This window comes from Pseudorca crassidens, chromosome 5 (genome assembly GCF_039906515.1).
Source record: "Pseudorca crassidens isolate mPseCra1 chromosome 5, mPseCra1.hap1, whole genome shotgun sequence".
Classification (NCBI taxonomy): domain Eukaryota; kingdom Metazoa; phylum Chordata; class Mammalia; order Artiodactyla; family Delphinidae; genus Pseudorca; species Pseudorca crassidens.
In genome coordinates this window covers 134,810,570-134,834,568 of record NC_090300.1, presented here as the reverse complement: position 1 = coordinate 134,834,568, position 23,999 = coordinate 134,810,570, and the positions used below count along the sequence as shown (strand labels likewise).

General features: G+C 37.9%; 1 protein-coding gene across 1 annotated transcript; it reads left to right on the top strand.

Annotated features, from left to right (window-relative positions):
- Nucleotides 1–348: 348 nt before the first annotated feature.
- CLDN17 (claudin 17) lies at nucleotides 349–1,396 on the top strand. The gene has a single exon (XM_067737294.1). It carries the CDS (start codon nucleotides 541–543, stop codon nucleotides 1,216–1,218), a length of 678 nt encoding a protein of 225 aa, XP_067593395.1. The 5' UTR covers nucleotides 349–540; the 3' UTR covers nucleotides 1,219–1,396.
- Nucleotides 1,397–23,999: the final 22,603 nt, after the last annotated feature.

Below are 23,999 nucleotides of genomic sequence, written 5' to 3'. Positions count from 1 at the left end.
GGTCATGGCTCACGGGCCCAGCCGCTCCGCGGCACATGGGATCTTACCGGACCGGGGCACGAACACATGTCCTCTGCATCGGCAGGCGGACTCTCAACTACTGCGCCACAAGGGAAGCCCCAGAGTGATTTTTAGACAAGAAGTTTTCAACTCTGTAATTAGCAATCCACAATGGAAATTTTGACACATAATTACAGCATTGCTTAGACAATAGTAATATGAGAAATACTAACGCTGAATGCAGTATTTCTTGGCACACCTCTGGCTACGTTCTTATTGGCTGAGAAACAATTATATATGACTAGTAAGTAATTCATACGTAGTATGAAGTGAATGCGAGTGTACGAGGGCAGCATGCATGTACAACTGGTACTTCTAGTTAAGCCACGTTCAGTCACTGCTGCCGGTTTGGACTAAAGTGTTCTTGGCAGTAACAGTGGAGAACATCATCAGAGATCACTGAAGCCTCACAGAGGGCTCCCCGTTCTGGGACGTGAGCAGCTTCCCTTGCAGATTGGATCCGTATTTAAAGCAGAGGCAATGACATTTAACCCGCTGCAAATCGCTGGACTGGTTCTTGGATTCTTCGGCATGGTGGGGACTCTGGCCACAGCACTTCTGCCTCAGTGGAGAGTATCAGCTTTTGTTGGCAGCAACATTATTGTCTTTGAAAGGATCTGGGAAGGGCTCTGGATGAACTGCATCCTACAAGTCAAGGTTAGGTTGCAGTGCAAGTTCTACAATTCTTTGCTGGCTCTCCCATTTGACCTGGAAGCAGCCCGTGCCCTCATGTGTGTAGCTGTTGCCTTATCTCTGATTGCTCTGCTTATTGGCATCTCCGGCATGAAGAAGATTCAGTGCAAAGACTCTAACGAGAGGGTTAAAGCATATCTTCTGGGGACTTCTGGAGTCCTCTTTATCCTGACGGGCATCTTCGTTCTCATTCCGGTGTGCTGGACAGCCAATATCATCATCAGGGATTTCTACAACCCAGCCGTCCACATAGGTCAGAAACGAGACCTGGGAGCGGCACTCTTCCTTGGCTGGGCAAGTACCGCTGTCCTCTTCATCGGAGGGGGTCTGCTTTGTGGGTACTGCTGTTGCAACAGAAAGAAGCAAAAGAACAGATATCCAGCCGCTGAGCATCCTGCGCCACACACAGATAAGCGACCACAGAACTGGACAGTGCTTAGTAAGACTTCCACCAGTTACGTCTAACACCTGCTTTTCACTCAAACTGTGGGTTATGATCAGTGTGTTTTATAGAGTCTTGCCAGAAACTGTAAGTACATCAGGCAGGATGTACTTTACGACTGTTTTTAAATTGAGATGAAAAGTTTAAAGGGCATATAGATTGTAGTCACCTGTGATAGGAATAAAAATGACTTGCTTTAGACATTCTGACCTCATGTGTATTAAATGCATTTACTATTACTGGACTCAAATAATAATCCCCGTTCCAATTTGTGTAGTCTAAAATCAAGTATGTCCATAATCCTTAGTATAATGATAGACTCTTTTTTTGTCCACAACCATATATTATCTGTTAAGAAATCCGAATTCTATTGTAATTCATAAGCCCTAGCAATAAAACATGTTCTAAAATATAACCTAACTTATTTTTTCTCCAAATTATTTCTTATACTAACATGGTAACAACTAAATTGATGACTTTTTTTCTTTTTAAAACAAGCTGCAAATAATAGACATCAAATAAGGACTTTTAATTGAATTTATCAAAATATGAAAATGTTTGTTCAGTGAAAAGAGTTGTTTCTCCTTTAGGAAACTCAAATGTACTAGAAATTAAACACTTTTAGGGAGAAGGAAGCTCTAATCTCTGTTAGGATATTTAAGAAGATGATTTTAAAGCATCTAACTTATACAGTTAAACTGGCTTAGAATTATATATTCAAATGAAAGTAATTTCTAAATGAAAAATAATATGCTCTCAGAACCTATGATGTGCACCTACAAGCAAACAGAATTATCTGTCTTGATAAGACACATCAACAGAATACTATGAACTCTCAATTCTCATCAACAGGAAATACAGTCCCAATTAGGGAATTGAGGTTTGGGTGTTGAAGGGACTGGTTTCTGTTCCTTGTTTTATTCTTTAGTCATTGCACAGGTCTACATACTCTAAGTAAAATGAAGAATCAAGGTCATGATTGAGGCAGTTAGTCAGGCCAGAGTAAGTACCTCCTTTTGTATTCTCTAATAAATAAATAGGTATGGATAAAGCATTTTGTTTTGCTTGAATTATATGCATTATTTTCTCAATTCTTCACTTCCCGTGTATTTAACATGCTAATATTGGGTCATAAGTGTGGGGCTTGGGGGAGATGGATAGACAAGTGTTTGTAGGGCAAGACCACCCCTATGCGATGCTTATGAATATCTCCAGTGTCTTGTGAACCAATTAATGTTTATATATTTTAACTCTTCAAATTTTAACTCTTCAAATTTTAACTCTTCAAATATTGTGTTTATTTTATAATAAAGATGTATTTCATTTACAACATATAATTTCAGTGAAGAGATTAAATTTGTTCACCAAATATTTATTTTATGTCCATGCTTATTACAACAAAATAATAAAATAAAATAGTTACATATTTTCAATAATGTTGGTCTATTTCCCTGTGGGGTTCATTTGAAAATGAAGTTCTGTCCTCAAAAGATCATCTAATAACTCTGAAGCATTAAATCAGAGATAACTCAAGCCTAGATGTTAATGTCAAACCCTCATTCCATTCTACAAACCACCAGCAAGACTTCAATAAGGCAAACCCTTGGCAATATAAAACTGTATTTTAAAAATTAGTAATACATTAATGATATAGGCCAAATAAATGTAAATGTCTTCAAATAATAGCAATAAAAATAAGAAAACCAATAATTTAGATAGATTTTTTCTAAGATTGCTTTATTTTTCAGTCTTAATTGAGAAAGACCAAAATATTGGGCATGTTGAAAAGGAGTCATTTATCTTACACAAGCAAATACATAAGACATCAGGACAAGCAAGATATATGCTTAAGGGTTGTCATGGAATCATTTGTCTTACCCTTTGGCTCACTAGAAGAAGTAATTAGTATGGCAGGATGGGTTCCAGAATCTAAATGAGGCATGATATCCTGCTAGTCAGAGAATCAAAGAGTAAAATTGTGTAACTCTAGGTAGAGTCATAAAGTTACTAGAGACAACATTAGCTACTGAATATGGGGCAAAGTTTTAGGGACTAAGAATTCTTTTCCTTGCCTTTTCATTAATCAGAGTATACTTTGGAAACAAAAAAAAATGTTCCTTCTCTCTGCTGCACTATTTTTCCTTCTACACCAAAAAAAATTAATAATTTTCAACGAATTTCAAGGTGCATTGTAGATGTAAATATCACACCACAAACCCAGGTATGGAAGAAATGCATCTTCTTTTTTAAATCCAAATTAAATTCAACTTCTTGGGTATTTTCCCATGTATTACACAGTTTTGGGGCTTAAGCAGCAGCTGAGTGGTAGGTTCAGGGGATCAGTCCATGATCATCACTCCATAGATGTACTGAGATGATGTCTATTATACCTGCCCACAAGGTCCCTTTAGGCTTCTCTGCTCGGTCGATTTTCTGTCATGCTTGGCAATCGTTTTTTGAGACTTTCTTGTTCTGGGCTGCTTGGATCGGTGGATTTCAACCCTGGCTGCATATTAATAGAATTGCCAGAGGAACTTTGAAAGCTACCAAAGCAGCCAGTGTCCAGATGACCTATGACATCATTTCCCAGAGTCATGGCAGGAATCTGACCTCCTGACTTGGTTACCAGCTGTCTACAAGCAGTGGTAAAGCAAATTTTGCCTTCTCCCGTAGGAATTTTTTAAAAAATATCACCTCCACAAATCTCCTCCTCCATTGTCAAAAATTTTATACGGGGGCTTCCCTGGTGGCGCAGTAGTTGAGAGTCCGCCTGCCGATGCAGGGGACACGGGTTCGTGCCCCAGTCCGGGAAGATCCCATATACTGCGGAGTGGCTAGGCCCGTAAGTCATGGCCACTGAGCCTGCGCGTCTGGAGCCTGTGCTCCGCAACAGGAGAGGCCACAACAGTGAGAGGCCCGCGTACAGCAAAAAAAAAAAAAAAAAAAAAAAAAAAAATTTATACAGTTTCATAGACGCTTAGGCATTCAGAAGCAAAAATGCATAAATAAAGACTGAAACTTCTATAGGCGATTTTGCTTTCAGTTTTGCTATCTACTCCCTATCTAGAGAACCAGTGAAATGCATTGCTAACTGCCCTCTGGAATGGGGACCAGAGAGAGAGGGGAAATATAATATTATCTAGCCACACGTGGTTAAAATGTTTTAAAAGATTAACCCTTTGTAGGTTACAAATTTAATTAAATGCACACTAATAATGCTTTTCTTTTGCAGAAAGATCTTGATACATTTAAAAATATTTTGTTGGGCTCACTTGCTCTCCGCAGCTACCACATACTGTAGACAGTGCAGAGAGCATTATCAACAGATTTTATCAAAGAGAACTGAAAATTACAAGGTTGTATGACTTGGCCAAAGTCATATACCAACACTGAGAAATCAAGAAGTCAGCCATACTAAGTAGAGACTTAATAAATATTTGAGGAATGATCAAGAAACTATATATGTCAGTAATAGTAATTTGAGATTTTAGCTAATATGAAGCTCCTCTTCCCACAGGGAAGAGATGAAACAATAGAACTCAGAAGTTTAAAGACAGTTCTTGTTTTTTTAGTCTGAAAAGCCTAAATTCTGAGGAGACTCAGAATTTAGGCAAAGTATAAAATGGCTCAGTCAGAATCAGGTTTTTCTGAATCTTAAGATTATACAATTATTTCTTTGGATGAAGGTAAAATAAAAAGGAGCAGAGTTAAGAAGGTCTAGATTTCAGTGTGTCCCTGGGAAGAAACCTATGAACACTCCCTAGTTCAGTTCTTGGAGAGTGAGATGCAGAGAAATGACAAACTCTCAGATGGGTTTGAGAATTTAAGGACAGAAATGATCTGTGTCCTGTCTGAGGTGGAACAAAGGATGTTGACAGTTTTCCTCATGCACTCACAGTGTTGGGAGATAAGAAACATCCCTGTGATGTGTTTAGTCTGTCAGGTCAAGAGATAATCTTGCCATGTTTTCCACAGCTAGAACACTATGGGAACAGGAGAATATTTCCTACTCCCCTTAAAATGGAACAGAGCATTCCAAAAGTCCTGGTTGTTGGGATTAAGTGAGAACACAGCAGTAACACACATGGATGGACAAGGTGGGGTCGGGGGGAGGGCGTCCATGGCCTGTTTGTCTTCAGATCTATTCCTTGCCTTCCTCTGCTCTAATCTGTATCCTAAGGATGCTGGTCCCTGCAGGTTGTGCAGTGGTACACCAAGAGTGGGTGATGGCAGTTGTCCCCACCAGGTATAGGCAATAAGGGGTAACTCTATCTGTAGAGAATTTAAAAGCAATAATAAATCCACCTAAATATCAGATCTGTTCTTTATTATCTTTACATAAAGGCCTTTCTAAAAAATGTCAGTGATAAAGCACTCCTGCTCAGAAAGAAAAAAAAATGTGTTGGTCTAAGTCCTGCAAATCACTGTAGTTACTGTAGATGTAGAAAATAGACAGAGAGACAGATAGATGATAGATAGATAGATAGATAGATAGATAGATAGATAGATAGATAGATGATAGATATATCCAGCAAAGAGCTGAATTGTGTCCCCTGCTAAAATTCATACATTAAAATCCTACCCCCAGTATCTCAGAATGTGACCATATTTGGAGATAAGGTCTTGAAAGAGATAAAGTTAAAATGAAGACATAAATGTGGGACCTTAATTCAATATGACTGGTGTTCTTAAAAGAAGAGGGTAGTTGGATACAGACAGAAACAGAGGGAAGACAATATGAGACACAGGGAGACAACAGCCATCTACAACCACAGAGAGAGACCTGGATCAGAACCTTCCTTCACGGCCTTCAGAAAGAACCAACTCTACTAACACCTCGATCTTGGACATCTAGCCTCCAGAACTATGAGAAAATAAGTTTGTGTTGTTTTAACCACCAGGTCCGTGTTATTTTGTTACAGCAGCCTTAGCAAACTAGATAAATATAAATAGATGATAAATAGATGGTAGATAGATGATAGATAGAAAACCTACAGTGAGCCTTGACACATGGCTATATGTATTTGTTTCAAGAGAGAATTTTTCCTTACATTCAGCAAGGCTTATTTTTCAAATCACCACTCTGTTTACTTGGTTTTATTGTTTTAATTTCTTTAACACAAATAAAAAACCCCAGTTGCTGTAAAATGACAAAATTAAAATAACTTGAGTTCTGTTTCTATGTCTTGACAGTGTCTCTGCTACAGAAATTGGAGACACACACTGTGTATACACTAGCTAGCTCCAATGAGTCTAACCTGTAATGAACTTACTGTGGTTTCTTCAGAGTTATGTCTGTAAAGAATACAGTGTTCATTAAAGGATAAATAATAAAAATGTGTTAATTTGAAGCTTATAACTGAAAACAATTTCTCTTACTGAGGAGGGGGTATAAGAAAAAATAATTTGTATCTGGGAGTGAGATAGGCCAGATAGACCACTAAGGCTGCCTTTTCCTGAGCTCTGTGCTCAGCTGCTGCCCACTAGACTTGGCCAATAAGAGGCACAGGTTAGAGACAGGAGGGCAGTAGTGGTCCACCCCTTTTCTCTTTGTGCAGGCAGATGCCTCCAGTGATGACTATGTCTTCTTGCCAGCTTTGCCAGAATGGGCCACTTGTAGGTCCAGCTTCTGCCAATTGCATATCATCTCTTGGGTCCAACAATCATTGCTTTTCTTTTAATTCCCTCATATTCAGGAAAACAGTAGTTTTCTGCTATTATTAGTGTCTGGGAGGCTCCATGGTCCTCTCCTTGGTCTTAAATCTCCCCATAACCTGCCTAACTATGTCACTCTATTAAATTCCACTAATTTAAAAATATAGAATGATTTCACTTTTCTTGGTTGGACCTGAGAGACACAACAACTGAAAATCATCTGAAATGGGACATCTCAGTCGAATCCAAGGTGAACAAATAAAGGTCATGAGTATCACATCAATGACTTGGCTTCACATGAGCTTGGCTTTACAGAACTTAGGTACAACTCTGAGAAAATGAGGGATCCTCACAGAATAAGATTAAGTTTGTATTCCATGGGAGTTTGCAACCAAAATTAAGTTCCGTTTTTAAAAATATTTGCATGGCAAAACACCTGGCACTTAGGAGATGGCAAATGTTTGATGAGAGAATGAATAAATGATGAATTAATAAAGGAAGAAAATAAGAAGCAAATCACAATATAAAGTACCTTATCTGGGGGCAATCAAAAGTTCAATTCCTAAATGGGTCTAGAGGAGTTTTGTGGTTTTGATACTCTTAGCAGGATAATTTCCAAGAAAATATTTGTTTAATGGACTTCCCATTAAAGAATTATTGCAGACAAAACAGGACACCAAGAAAATACATTTAAAATGGGCAAAAGTCTGAATTTAGACTACGATTTAGTAACGCTCAGAATTTACTGGTAGAAATGACTAGTAAAATATTCAGTAAGAAGCCAATCATAATATGGATAGGGCTATAGCAAAATGACTAAAACTTTTACCACAATAAAGATGTGTCAGACATTTTATCATGGCTGGTCTCCCTGTGGGATGAAGAATGCTTTCATCAGTTGAACAAAAACTCCCACACACTCTGAATAACAAGGTTGGCTCTGGATGTGGATTTGGCAGAAATGAATTTGTCAAATAGATTCTGGGAAAAAAATGATAGGATATAATAAAGGAGATATGAAGGTATAAAAGACAGCTGATAATAAAGACAAGGCAAAACTAGGAAACAGTGCAAACTAAAATAGGGGTGGGGTGGGAGGAAAGGCTATGGTGATTGGAAGGGGAGGGAAAATTTCAACTGGTACAGAAGGAAAAACAAAGGAACATTCAGCTTTACCAGGAGGAAAATAATTCTTAAAGCTGGCACTGAACCTGTGATGAAGATTCTCAGAAGCATTGGAGACACCACTGCTATTTATAAAGCCCTTTTCCATCCTCTCCCGGAGCTGATGATGAAATGGTTAGAATCATAGAATTGTAAGGTTGAAAAGGATCATGGAAAGAATGAAGGCCAAGACAGGTGAGCCTCTCTAGTTAACTCCTCTTCAATGTGGTCTGACCCAGGGCCACCCTACCTTCCATCAGTAAGTCTCCAGAACTAAACCTGCCTCCCTCAGGAAAAACCTGCCTCTCAACTTTCCACTCACCTTCTTTGCACCACCTCTTACTCCTTCTATTCCATCACCCTCAACTTGACCTCACACCTGTCGGAGCACTGAGCTTCCATTCGTATTGCACTTTTCACCCCTTGCAATGTCTTCTGATTTGACTCTTCTGAAAACGTTGGGCTCCTGAAGATTGACAAAGATTTGTTTCAATAATCTTGTCACTTTTTTCCAATTTTTTTCTGACTTAATTTTTCTTAAACTATTGCTGAGAACTCTTTTCCTTAAGGTTTTTTTTTTTTTTGTACGTGGGGCTCTCACTGCTGTGGTCTCTCCCGTTGCGGAGCACAGGCTCCAGACACCCAGGCTCAGCGGCCATGGCTCACGGGCCCAGCCGCTCCGCGGCATGTGGGATCCTCCCGGACCGGGGCACGAACCCATGTCCCCTGCATCGGCAGGTGGACTCTCAACCACTGCGCCACCAGAGAAGACCCTCCTTAAGGTTTTTTAAGATACACTGCTTTTGTATTCCTTCCCTAGATCCCACATGTATCTACTTCCTTTGAGAACTCATTCATCCCTGTTTTTGCAACTTCCAGTAAATGACAAATGGATTAGTAGAAAGAGCACTGGACAAGAAGATCTGAGTTTATAACATAGCTCTTCCATTCAAACTGAGCCTCAGTGTTTGCATCTACAGAATGTGGACAGTGAATAAATATTTTTTAACATGTACTCTATGCTTATAAGTAGACTAAAGGCACACACGCACACACACACACACACACACACACACAATACATAATTCTTCTTATTTATTTTTATAGGTTAAAAAAAAAAAACTGATGCTCAAAGAGGTTACATAACCTTTCCAAGGACACAACCAGGTCACTTTCCACACCCACATCAATGCATCTTGAAAGAGTATGCTTTCTTCCATGCGGTGCCCTTCCTCCCCATCTCCCCACATAAGGAGGATAATAACCATCTTCTCTACCTAGAAAAGCTACTGAAAGGAGAAAATCGGGTCGTGCCTGTGAAAGCATTTTAATCATAAAGCATTATGTAAATGTAATACATAATTATTGTTATTATCTCCCAGCAGTCCAAGTCTTTAAGCTCTTTATAGTTCACTTGCTTTCTCTGCCCGTAAAGTAACTAACTTGTCTGTCCTGTTGGCCTTAAACTTAGGCAAACATAATTATCATTATGTTTTCCTAAGCTTCATATTTCCCCAATATTTTTTTCCTTCATAAGTATCACAACTTAATTTTTCCCTTAAAACATTGATGACTGCTACATTCGGTTTTTTTAGCTGCTGTGGTCCTGGAGTAATAATTAATAACACCCTCTTTTTCTCTCAAAACTCCCAGTGTGGATGATTAATTATATGGTCACCTAAGATCTCTCAGGTGCCTCCTGCTATGGTCCCTATTGTCTCCATTCTTGCTCATTGTGTTTTAAAACCCTGTCCCTTCCTCATTTACATTCATTAATGCTAATCCAATTGCTGCTTACTCAGCTTACTGAGATAGTCCTTCTCCTCTGCTCATGTCACGAATCCTTCTGTTCCATATTTCTGAAATACAGAAACAGATTCTCACCTCCAACCATGGCTATTATCATGCTACTTCCTTTATTAGAGCTCAAAGGCATTACATTTCTAATCCTAAACTTCACTGTTTACTTTCAATTATCCCTTATCTTCTTTACTTTTCTTTCCTCAGCTTTCTTTCTTTATAACTATGAATTACTACTTAGAGTACACACAACTGGGTTCAACCTGTCCCATATGTCATTAATCACAGATATGTTTGCTCCAAACCTGGAGCAGACTCTCTGTTGCTTTTGTAATCCATGCCTTCTCCATCTCTGTTTTGGTAGATTGCAAATGACCATTAACCATTTTCAGTTCCTTCTATTAAGAAGGAACTACTTCTCCAGACCTGGAATGAGGGCTAACCTCATGACTAGCTCTCACCAAAAGAAAGGAAGTGACATTAAACAAGTCTTGCATCTAGACCTCATGAGCCAGCTTTCAGCCTTGCTCTCTTGGAATGCTTCTACCATGTTATTAGTCCAGACCACCCTGATGGGGGATGAGAGGCCAGATAGAGAGAGAAGTCCAGCCTTCTGAGCCATCTCAGTAATTCCAGCAATCCCAACTGAGGTCCATGACATAGAAGCGAGACCAGTAGACCGTGTGGAGCAGAGAAGACCCATCCTGGCTGAGCCCAGCTCCAACTTCTGCCTGACAGAGTTTTGGACAAGTGATATTTGAAAGCCTCCCTTTACTTCATTCATTCTTTTCATATGACAATCTGTATATCAATATAATATGTTTTGTTTTCTATCGTTCTTATCTCTTTTCATCAATAGGGATATCTTGGAAAATTTTAAAGATATACGTGTGCTTTGCATAAAAAAAACTTACTTAATTTTTGCACCATCCACACAATTTAGGTGTTGCCATCTTTATTCTTTGGATAAGCACACCCATCACCAAGGACATTAAGCAACTTGAACAAAATCTGCCAATTCATAAATAATTAGATCAAAATTTAAATTATTCATTTTGTTATTTCAATAGCGTATGCAATAAGTATAGCGTATGCAATAAGTATTTTTCATTAGATCCAATAGAGACCATAAGGTCTCCTGTACCATGGAGAAGTCACTCTAAGAAAACATAGAAACAAAATAAATCAAAAAAACAAATGCAATGCAATCCGTGATAACTGCCATTTGAAAAACAAAATTCTCTGGAAGTGAAGAGGAGAGGGATAATATGGATTAAGAGTGTGCATAAGCAGAAAACCCTTCTGGAAGAGAAAGAAATTGAGACAGACCTTTGGGAGGAAGGAGATTCCCAGGGGTAAAAATAAGTGAAAGAAGGTTTGAAAAGATGTCAAAGTGGAGCTATAAATATGGAAACATCCTAGGTATGTCCAGGGAAATGTGAATCAGAATATAGGCATACACAATAGGGAGCAATTTGAGATATATTTGGAAAAGTTAAGTGTTCAGCATATGGAAGACCTTGAAAACTAGGACAGAGAGTTCTTTATTTGTAATCTGTCAAAGGAACTTGCACAACAGAGTCATACTGTCACAACTGTTCTTAGAAAGCTTCTCTCATTTTAATGGACTTTATTATGGTTTGCCTTATTAATTAGTAAGTTGGTCAAAGCCATTAAGATATTAACAAGAACTTAGTGCACACACACTATTCAAGGAACTGGGTTAGATGTCATGAGACATTTAAAAACAAAAGTATGGTGACCAACAGCAAACATCTGCTCTCAAGAAGTGCTCAGTCCTGTTAGATCTCTAAAACATATCCTACAGTAAAACAACAGAACAAAACAAAATCAAAAAACCTGTCAATAAGAAAAGTTGTGACTTTCACTTAAGAACAAAGTTTTGGATAAAATAAATGTTTGCATATATTTTTGATGGCCTGATCAAACTGTGAAACACTAAGAAACCCTTACTAGGAAACTCTGCTTCACTGGTGCAATAAAAAAAAAACAAAAAAAACACAGGCTATGATTGTCCCATAAATTCTATGAAAATGAGCGTTTTCACATCTTCAGGTTCCTGAATTCTAGGCATTACCATCTGAGGGATTTTAGTGCCAGTTGTTAACAAAGGCAGTATGGTGACTAACTTTATGTGTCAACCTGATTGGGTCACAGAGTACCCAGATGTTAGGCTAAACATTATTTCTGAGCGTATCTGTGAGGATGTTTCCAGATGAGATTAACATTTGAATTGGTGGGTTTAGTAAAGTAGATCTCACCTCCCCAAAGTGTGTGGGCATCATTCAGTCCATTTAGGTCTGGACTACAACTGAATGTGGAGGAAGGAAGAATTTCTCTCTCTCTCTCTTTTGTTTTTGTTTTCCTGCTTGACTATGGAGATGGGACATAGGCCTTCCACTTTTAGACTAGGATTCACACCGTCTGCCCTCCTGGTTCTCAGACCTTCGGAGGACTTGGATGAAATTACGTCAACAACTCTCCTGGGTCTCTTGCTTGCAGACAGCAGATTGTGGGACTTAATTTCCATAATTTTGTGAGCCAATTTTTTATAAGTACATGTGAGAGAGAGAGATAAAGATATCTTAATGGTTCTGTTTCTCTCGAGAACCCTAGCTAATACCTGCAGTCTTCTTACTTTCAGAGACCATTCTCCACAATCCCTACAACATGGGCTTAGGACAGGATACAGCAAGACATTTAGGTCACACTAGATCTGGAAACTACCAGACAGATCTCCATCTCTAATTGTGGATTGATAGGATCTGCCTGCCCTTAAAGGAATTTCAAGTATCAGTGGGCTGATGAGGAGGTGTTTTGGGAAAATATGGAATACATCTACCCTCTAAAATTCTGAAATCTCCACTGTATGCCAATGTTTTCCTAAAATGACTGTATCAGAAACACCTGAGAAACTTGGTAAAAATGCACATTCCTGCACCCCTTCCCAGATGAACTTTATCAGATTATCTATAATGGAGCTCAGGATCTTCTATCTTATATACACCCCCATATCATCTTTTCCACATAGCTTAGAGTTTAAGAAATCAATAGGAATGGCAAGCCTGTGTTCTCCCTCACATTGTAATTACCTGTAAGCAAATGGAGTAGGTCTTATAAGTGTTGCCAAAAGTGTTATTCTAATTAACGATCCACTCTGAATTTTAGGAGTTCCTTCGAGCTAGCCTTGTTTTTGCTTCCCCTTCCTATTGGTGGATTTGCTTTTGTATTTTTTTGTTTGTTTGTTTGTTTGTTTTGTTGTTGTTTTTTTTTTTGCTGCACCATGCGACATGCAGGATCTTAGTTCCCTGACCAGGGATCAAACCTGTGTCCCCTGCAGCGGAAGCAGGGAGTGTTAACCAGTGGACCTCCAGGGAAGTCCCTATCTTTGTATTTCCCATGCCATCTCAAATGCAAAACTACACTCCAAATATCTTCAAAAATCACTTATGGCAACTAGTAGAGCAACTTTAAATGAATGTTTTCGTGTCTGCCCATAAAGACTGCTATTGCACCACTTCTGCTGGAGTTATTATAGCTTAATCAGTAGTCTGATTTAGAGGAGTGGTTTAAACATGCAGGACTTTGGGAAGGGAACTGTGACAATCACCCCTGGATTATGCCTGAACAGGACTGATCCTGGAATCTTGGCTGATTTGGGGGAGCTTGCCTACCGCAGAGCTGTGATTGTGCCCACATTTTGACTGCCAGTATGAGTCTGTGTTTCTATTGAATAAGAACCCCTGGAAGCTACTGGATAAAGAAATTTCCTTCCTTTATCACATCAGCCCCTTAAGCTCAACACTGACACCCATCACACATGTATACACACACACTATCATATGTTACTGCAAGATATATTTATTTACCTAAAGGAACAACTAAGATATGAAACTTAAATACTAGCTGAAATTAATTTGTCTAGTGAGAATTGAATATAATTGGAAAGAAATTCCTAGCATTTTTTTTCTGAGGAAGGGAAACCCATCACCCTCCACAAGATATTTTGCAAACTTGGAGATTACTTTTTGTTAGACACCTTTAACTCTGGATCTTACATCTTACTCTTGTTATTGATTCTTTTCTCTCTCTATCCTGCTATCTCAGATGTGGATTACTATTCATTTTCCTTAATCTTTCACCTCCAGAGGTTTGATAGGGAGGGTCTGGGTAACAAAAATGCAAATAAAAACCAATCTTAAAAATTAATTGATACTAGCTATCCCTAATTGCAGAGCCTCTTCAATCACTTGAATAAGCAGAATTTTTTCACCAGCCATTTTTTCTCCTGCCTCCAATTTTCTATGTTCATATCCAGTCCACTCCTCAAATGATCTGTAGAAGTTTTTAATTCCCAGAATCTCTTCTCATTTCTTGTGAATTTTCCTATATAGAAAAACTTAAGCTCCATTTCTCAGTTTTAGTTTTCATTTTGCAGTGACAAAAGTTTCTTCTATCCTCTAGCTCTAGTCTCTGTAAGTGAGAAACAGTTTGGTGTTTAAAAACTTTTACCACAATATAAATAAGTAAAATGACACATAGGAAGGTGATAAAATCATGGTTGAATGGATGGATATATGGAGATAGGTGATAGGAGAGAGGGAGAGGAAGAGAGAAAGAAATGGATAGATAGGTAGATAGATTTATATTTCTATATCTATATTATAGTTAGTGATGAACACATATTTAATAAATAAAAGTGTGGTCTCCCTAATTAGTCACTAATTAATCCATCCATACATTCATTTAACAAATACTTCATTAAACTTTTTTTAGGTGCCAGCTACTTTTCTAGACCCTAGAGATAATACCAGTGAATAAAATAGTCAAAATCTCTGTTTTTATTGAGCTCACATTCTAATGGAGTTTATGTTACTGTCTATGCTTCCTTCTGAATAATGCTGGAACCCATCTCCTATTCTTTGAAGCCAAATCTTTATCCTCTTTTTAACTGGATGAATAAAGCACCCTGCTGACAATTCCTTTTTTATTTTCTTTTTTTTCTCTGTAGTCTTAATCCTTTGAAATTTACTATCCTCATTTTTACCACAGCTCTTTTCCAAGATTGAAATCTGATTATATCCCTACTTTGGGCTATTCACTGGTGTTTCCATCCTTTACAGAATAAAGCTGCAATTCCGCAGCTTGGCATCCAGTGCTTTTATGAGTTCATCCTTACCTACTTTTAAAATGTCACCTCTTAGCATTCTGAATCACACCCCAAACTTAAAGTCATGTTCATTTATTGCTACTTGTAATTCTTGAAATTCGCCTCAACACTTCATGCTTCCAGCCCTTTGTGGATGCTCTGCCATCCCCATCTTTCCCTAGTAAAGTCGAGCTCACACCTCAGTGTCTTTCTGGACTTTCCCAGATGAGTTAAGAATTTTCTCTCGTATGTTCCTGAATGACATAAATGAATTTATTGTAGTTCTGACCTCACAGCTCTCTTTTTGCCCCCTCCTACTCATGGTGTAGGCAGATGAGATTTTTTTCCATTTATAATTGAAAATTTCATTGTGTCAGCCTTCTGATCTATGTTTTCCCACTGATTTATTTCCTGCCTACTTCTCCAGTCTCTCTCCTTTCGTTCTTCTCTTAGTTCATTACACACTGCTCCATTTTCCTTCTGCTTTCTGAGCACACAGGACCCTTTCTCACTTTTATCCTGGTGGTTCTCTTTGCCTGGAATGCCCGTCCCGGGCTTATCAAAAGGCAGACTCATACTCATCGCTTTAGGTCTCACCTCAGCTCTCACCTGATGAGAAACGTCTTCCAGGATCGCTGCTGCTATAGTGGCCTCCTCTCATTATTCTCTATCCTGACACCCTGTCCATATCCTTCTTAACACTATCTATATGAATGGATCTCAGTTATTTGTTTAATAGTCTCTGCTGATTTTCTTGAATGCAAGCTCATTGATGGTTAGGATTCTGTCTACTTTTTTCACTCCTCTGGCTCTAAAGCCCAGCATGGTGCTCAGCAAATCTATTGATTGACTTAATAAACAGTAATGGCCACATGTTGCTATTTGCTATTTGCTTCTTTTTCTGTGGATACCAGACTGTGGAGATAGATGTAGAGGATACACGTTGTATACCGTTAACTTTAGTACCACTAAGAAGCATGATATCATAGATAATTAAATTATATTTTACCTTGAATATAAACATGACAAAGTTAAAAAATGCATCATGTTATAAGGATGCAAAATGATTTTAAATGAAATTATGAAAAAGATGAATGATAAGATTCATTTTTTGGTCCCTGTCTGATCAAGTCTGAGGCTGTCTATCTTGTGAATTGGGAATGGAGAGAAGTCCTGCATGAAGTTTAGCATCAGAAAACCTGAGTCCTCTGACATTTGGATGATGCGGTGCAAGGAGCTGGCCATATCCTTATGGTCACTGGTCTTGGTTCTATTGTATAATTTGGAGATTGAAGGAGATGATGACCCATTGTAAGGTGCCAAGCAGAGAACGTGCCTGAAACAACCCAGTGACCCAGTAAATGTTAGCCCTTGTATTTAAGATGATCAACAACATAAATTAATTTCTGATATAGACTAAGAGTAATAAAATCCAAGTTCAGAAAAAAAATTCGCTTTTAAAGATTCAGCTTTTTGGTTGTCAAGTTTTCAATATTTTCAAATTCCAGAAATAAAATGATTTTGTTTTCCTCAGGGTATTATCACTTTAAAAATGTTGCAAAAGTAGTTCCTAGGTAGAAACATTTGTCTTTTTTGGTGAAAAGTTATTTTCATGTATTTCATTTTTAACTATCAGTTATTTATCAGTTTTCAAATTATGAGACTACAGCTGTGTGGGGAGGGATCTACTTTTATTATTCAAATATCAGAAGAAATACATGCGTTTTAATAGCTAACTTTTATATCAAGACAATAAGTTAAAATGGATTTCTGGTCTCCTGACGTCATTAAAAATAATATTGTTTTAATCAGTTTTGGTGTCACCAGCCTCCGAGGCAGCCCCCAGTGATCCCCACCTCCTACAATTCACGCCCTGGTGTAGTCCTCTCTCACATGATCCCAGAGTTGGTCTTTGTGACCAATAATGACAGAGATGATGGCATGTCGCTTCAGAGAGTAGGTTATAGAAGCTCGTGCCTTCCATCTCGGCCACTTTGGGAAAGATGAGCCGCCATTTTGTGAGCAGCTGTACAGAAGCTCAAGCAGCAACAAAGTGAAACCTTCTCTGGCCAATAGCCATCAAGGAACTGAGGTCTGCCAGTAACCATGTGAGGTCTTGGAAACAGTTTCTGTAGCCATAGTTGAGGCTTGAGATAAGACTGCAGCCATAGCTGATGCAGCGTGCAACCTCATGGGAGATGATGGAGTCAAAACCACTCAGCAGAACTGCTCCCAGATTTCTGACCCACAGAAACTGTGAGATAATAAATGTTTATCGCTCTAAGCTGCCAAGGTTGGGGATAATTTGTTAAAGATAATTAACACCAGTGTTGAATCTGATTTATGTGGTACATTGCATGTTTGAAACCCAGTGTCCTTAAAAAAATCCAGAATTTTATACGTAGTAGAATATTTATAAAAGCCAAAAAGTCAGACACAAAGAAATTGTATAACAAAAAGAAAAAAAAGGAAGAAAATAAGATGGGCTGAGTAGAGGTTTTGGTCATATGTCTGCGGCTGTGATAGAGTTTAGAGATGGTAGCAGATTGGACTGCACTATATCTCTTCTATAGAGCAGAAGTCTGAGCTATAACCTTTGAGTGTTCCCTTTTATAACTTTAAGGCAGTTAAATCATGTTTATGGAATTAACACTTTCAATGGTCTTTTATGGATGCTTTTCTCAAATTGTCAAGCTTTCTCCAATGAGTCTATGTTAATTTTGTAATCAGAAAATATAATTATTTTTGTTTAACTTAATCAAGTTTTAATATACTCAAAGATCTAAGTTATTTAGCACCTCTGGAGTTAGGAATTAGAACTGAATAATTCAATTGTCTATGGCAGATTTTACCCAAATGTGATACCTGACATCTGGTTCTAGGTCCTCTTTATTTAAGAAATGTTTAGAATAACTGAGCATGTTTATCTTAGAGAAGAGATAATTTGAAGAAATATGAGAGCTGTTTCCAAAAATTTCAAAATTGTTATATACCATAAGAGATGGACTCTGTAATAGAACTCAAATAGTTCTATGTTGATACCAGGAATAAAGTTAGAATCAAGTCACAAGGCAACACTTTCAGCTCAATATGAGGAAGAAATCTTTGACATAATTAAAAACACTAAAATATTCTGCCTTATGAGATTGTGAGGTCCACACCACTAAAGGGAAGTAAATGGACATTCACTCACTCTTTACTGGACATCTTCATGAGGGCCTGAAATAGCATGTCAGTGATCAAAGGGATGCCTCACTGGCCCTAGATTCTGTCATTGGTCAACAATCAATATTTTAATATAACTGATTAAGTGGACTAGCGATGCACACATCACAAGAATCTTTGTTTTAGGTAACATTCTTGCATTAATTCTTTGACGGCAGGCATTACCCAAATATATGAAGATGTGTAAATGCTCTCCCACATCTGTTTTTCATGATCTAGATCTACTTCATTGGCTCCTGTAGCTGAGAGAGTTTCTGAGGGAGCTGATAGAACTAAAAGAAGATCTGCAATTAACCAGGGACACAAGAACTGGCTGGGCTGGACCTCCAGGGCACATCTCTGCTTGTTTCTATCATCTTCCTGGTTGCAGACAAGGGTTTTCAACATGGTCCCAACTTCTCATCTACCTAGCCCTGTAGTTCTAGAGGGAAGACCCATATCACCTGAAGCTCTGGATCAGTACCTCTGAACAGATTTGTCTGGCTTGGTTCAAAAGTCCACCCCTGAACCAATAACTCTGTCCAGAAAATGGGAAAAAAATATGATGATTGGCCTTGGTTCATGTATCCTTCCTATAATTGAAGCACAAAGGACAGACTATTAGGAGTTAGGAAATGCATGTATATATCAAAATCAATCCCTATTTCAGACCACAGTAATCTCTTATTTTTTACCCTTTCATTTTTGTTGTTGTTATTATGCAATTTTGTAGAGTTATAAACATTATAGACAAATGTACTGGAGCTACCTATAATTGAAAAATGTATATTTATTTTCTCTCCATAAATTATTGAGGTGTTTCTGCTATGTAACACATTTTGAAGTTTCACCTACTTTAGAGGGATATCATTCTTTTAATCATAAGGCACTCAGAGTTGCTTTCTTTTAACTTTCTAGGTAGTTTTTAAATAAGCATGGCAAAATCAATCTAACTAAAAGATCTGATAATTAACAAGCACTGACCCAAATCTTAACAGCGTCTCCCATGGCATACAATGCCAATCACATCCTCTGCCAGAGAAATTCATGAAGTGGGTCCAAGAGATACTTCCGTGAGACCTGACCAGGTGCCTCCTCAACTGGGTCAGGCCTCGTGAAGGACATCTTAACTCAGACAGAGGAAGTGTTACATTAGAGATAGTCTGTACTGCCACAGTGCATTCTGAATTATTTTTTAACTTTACCGTGATTTTACTATTTTTCGTGTAGCTTTTCATAATGGAGATTTTCTGATATTATGCTAATTGAGCTACTGAATGCAAGGATATCTTTATATATACCCTAAATTTGATGGGATTCAGACCTAGGTAAATATGGAACAATTGTAGTAAACACATAGATACAATTATTCCCTTAGTATTCAAATTTCATGAAGATAATAGCTGTAAAACACAGAAAATAACTTTCCTTTACTTCATCCCTGTCTTCTAACATCATAACGTTAAGAATTTATGAGCTAAAACATAAACTATTTTTGATGAAAACACTATAAAATTTGATAAAACTTTATAAAATATTAAAACATGAACTATGACAATATTAACTCTATGAGTTAAAACATGAAGTATTTGGAGTATTCCTCCTACTGAGTACTTATGCCAGTGGGATTTGTCTGAATCCAGAGTAATAGCCCTACTGAAATATCTTAATTGTGTGTCTGGCTACAGTTCAAAATTCTCGCTGTATGCAACGCAAACCCTCCCTCAGGCAATCCTGGTTTCCTGGTTAACCTGGAAAATGAATGCAGATGACTTAATAGATAATTGACTTTGTGTAGAGGGCATGATGCCGGAGAACCATGGCTTTCCCAGCCAGTTGTTTTTAAACATTCTGGGAAAATTTACTCATTGTATAATTTTTTTACTACTCAGAACACCTTTGTGTGACATCAAATGGTAGTTGTCACAGTTTTCCACTTATGTACACAGTTGTTCATATTTTAAGGAGTATATCTCAATTATTCTAATTTATTAAGAGTGAGCCAGGGCTTCCCTGGTGACGCAGTGGTTGAGAGTCCGCCTGCCAATGCAGGGGACGCGGGTTCGTGCCCCGGTCTGGGAAGATCCCACATGTCGCGGTGTGGCTAGGCCCGTGAGCCATGGCCGCTGAGCCTGCGCGTCCGGAGCCTGTGCTCCGCAACGGGAGAGGCCACAACAGTGAGAGGCCCGCGTACCGCCCCCCCCCCGCCAAAAAAAAGAGTGAGTCAGAGACTGTTTCGAAATATCTAAAGATCTGTTTTATATATATATATATATATATATATATATTCTTAAATTTATACATTCATAAAACAGATCCAAAACTTAACTTCTATTAAAACACTGGAAATGACAGTTTTAAATATAATGAAAGCCTTCCACTTAACTGCTTTTCATAGATGTTTATTACTTTATTCATTTATCTAAGTATTTTAGATTATAGTTAAATTAGAGTAATTTAGAATATTATTTAATATTATTTGAATTTGCACAATTGAAAATGTTGCCATGCATTATTAATAAATGAATATAGAATAATATTATTTCTTCTTCATTCACTGACACACTTTTTGATATTTTTCAATCAATGAAAACTATAAAAATATGCACTCAATTTACAGATTTTTATTGAAAAAGTAAAAAACTCATTTATAGCGAATATGTTATTGAAATATTTTCTACATCTGACTAACTGGTGAAGCCTTAACCAAAAACACAATTTAATTTTTAAAAGATATTAGCAAGTAATTGGTGCAAGCATCAAGATAAATAGGAAGATATTTTAAAATTCTGGGACCCACCTTCTAAAAATAGGGTGAGAGATTTCATAAATTTTAACATTATTTTATTCCATCCTGGCTTTTTAATTCCTTTCTTTCACTCTTTGTCTTCTTCATTTGTCCATTTATATTGAGGGCTCACTCAGGCCATACGATGAGCTAGCCTGGGGTTAAAAAGACAAATGAGATACACATAAGATCAGATTGAGAGAAAAGAGGTCAAAGTCTTAAGAGGATAGATGTTGATAGGTTAATCACAATTATATTGAAGTTACCAGAAAAATGTCAGATTGTAGGTGAAGCGGAAAATTATAATATGTATGTGAACATATAATATTACCGTTGTTGCTTGCTGACTGCACTTACTTTTGGTTCTTCCCTCATCCATTCTCTGTACTTCTCCCTTGACTCCCAGACTATTAAACTGGTTTTACTACCCTCTTCTTCTATACTTCACTTCTTCCTTTTTCAGAATTATCAACTTTCTCCCTGTACCTAGAGTCTTTTCTACACATGCACTTACGCCTCACTTCTTATCTCAAATAAAGAGAATCTCTTCTCTTGTTCATGGATAATCTCTATACATTTGTTACAGATCCTGTCTCCTTCCAACTTTGTCCAGGCCTCATCCACTAAATTATTCCCCTCGCATTATGAGTCTCTCATTTCTCCCTCTCCTTTCTTTGTGAGCATATACATACACTCAACTCTTTCATCATTAAAAAAAATTTTTTGGACTCTTTTCCTATCACATTTTTCTTCTCTTAATAGTCAAAATTATTCTTCATATATCATTATTCTTTATCCTCCTGACCTTCCCATTCAGTGTTCTACTTAACTACAAACTGACTTCCTGTCTCCACCCCACCATGCCAGTGAAACTACTGATGGTAAGATGATCAAATCCAAAGAACACTTTGCAGTGTTTATTTAGCACCTTTGCCAGGCTGCATTTGACACTCACAAATAATAATTCTCCTCTAAAATGCCTCTTGGTTTTTTCCTTTTTTCTTCCTCACCATTTTTCCCTGGTCATCTTCACTGGACTCCAAGAGCTTCTTAATATTATGTTCACCAAGATTTTTTTTTTTTGTGGGGGAGGGTCCTCTTCTACTTGCATTCTACTTTTTTTCTCAGGCATTTCATCTACATCAATTACTTCAAATGCACCAATGAACTAAAATTTTCTAAGTCTCTTTCATCACCCAGACTACTTTCCAGAGCTTCAGATTTATAAGCTATGGGTCTATAAGACATATCCATCTACACATCCTTTATGCACTGCCAATGCTACCTACATATAACAGAAATAATTGTTGTTATCCTCCATCTTGTTCTTCTTGCTGTATCTCCTAAATTGATGAAGGACACCACCTTCCACTGAGTCACAAAAGACAGACATTCAAGGACTTCCTTGATTCCTCACCTTTCCTCCATCTCCACTCCAATCAACAGTCCCTTTCATGCCCTCATCCTCAATTTATCTTGAAGCTGTTTCTGCCTCTATCTCTACTACCATTCTCTTAGATGAGTTTTTCAAATCTATCACATGCATTGCTGCATGATCACTTCAATTACTTTTATTTCTAGCCTTCTCTTTTTAAAATCATTTAGCCACAATAGATAGATTAATCTTTTCTTTTAAAAACAAAAATCTAACCATGTCATCCCCCAGCTTAAGATCTTCTTCCAACTTTCCTCCTGAACAGCAGGATAAAGTGCAAACTACTTGTCAAATGACCTTAAGCTCTTAGTATCTGGCCTCTGCTTACCTTTCCAACTTGATTTCTCTCAGACTTCCTCATATGAACTTTTTACTCCAGCCAAAAACAACATGTTTTCACCTATTTTAATGCAACTAGGCACTTGTTCTATCATCACAATATGAGATTCAGAGACTTACTACCTTCATATCTTGGTGACATTTATGTCTCCTTAGTTAGGTCACAATCCCATCTTGGTTTCATATAACCTATGAACTAAATTATGAAGCTAATCACCACCATCTCCTCTTCCATCTTCACTCTGAGAGGCTTCCTCCAGAGAAAAAAAGTCAAGGTATAAGGGAATAATCTACAAACTTTCTAGATCACAGTTAACATCTACCTGTATGTGTGTCCATATACTCTTTTTTCCTCTGTAGTTGTGATAAACTGTTTTTCCATCTAAGAGCCCATGTATTTGGATTCTATATCTCATCCTATCTTGCTTACTTAATGAAGTGGTTCAAGAAATGTTCTTCTGCCTCTCTTACATTATCATTTTTACCTTCTTAGTTGAATCATTGCCATAAACGTACAAACATGTAAGAAAATATTTTCTTCTGATATCACATTCTAGCTTCCTTCCATTTTTCTGGGAATATCTGAAAATACCTACTATCTCCAATTCCACTCATACCATTCCCTCTTACACTCACTCTAATCAGACCCTCATTCTTACCACTTCAAAAAACAGCAGCCTTCCCTGGTGGCACAGTCGTTGAGAGTCTGCCTGCCAATGCAGGGGACACGGGTTCGTGCCCCGGTCTGGGAAGATCCCACATGCCGCGGAGCGGCTGGGCCCATGAGCCATGGCCGCTGAGCCTGCGTGTCCGGAGCCTGTGCTCTGCAGTGGGAGAGGCTGCAACAGTGAGAGGCCTGCGTACAGCAAAAACAAAACAAAACAAACAAAACAAAACAAAAAAAAAAACAGCTTTTATAAAGATCACTGATATTGCTTAATTCTCAGTCTCCATCTCATTTACTCTATCTGTAGGTTTAACTCAGCCACTCCCATTTACTTTAAGAATTCCTTCATTTAACTCCCCAGGCTCTACTGTGTCTTGGCTTTCCTCCTACATTCTAGGTTGTACCTTCTTATCTAACCCCCAGCTCCCATTGTTGAGGGGAGGCAACGTGTTCTCCTTACCTGCCAATCTTCTAAATATTGGGGTTCTTGGACTTCATTTCTTTTAATGATACTCCCAAAGTTTTCTCTTCCATCCTTATGGCTTTCAATATCATCTGTGTTCTAAAAATTGACATATATAT

What these genes read in the sequence shown, in the direction of transcription:
- CLDN17 (XM_067737294.1), top strand. Translation starts at nt 541, where the DNA reads ATGACATTTAACCCGCTGCAAATCGCTGGACTGGTTCTTGGATTCTTC.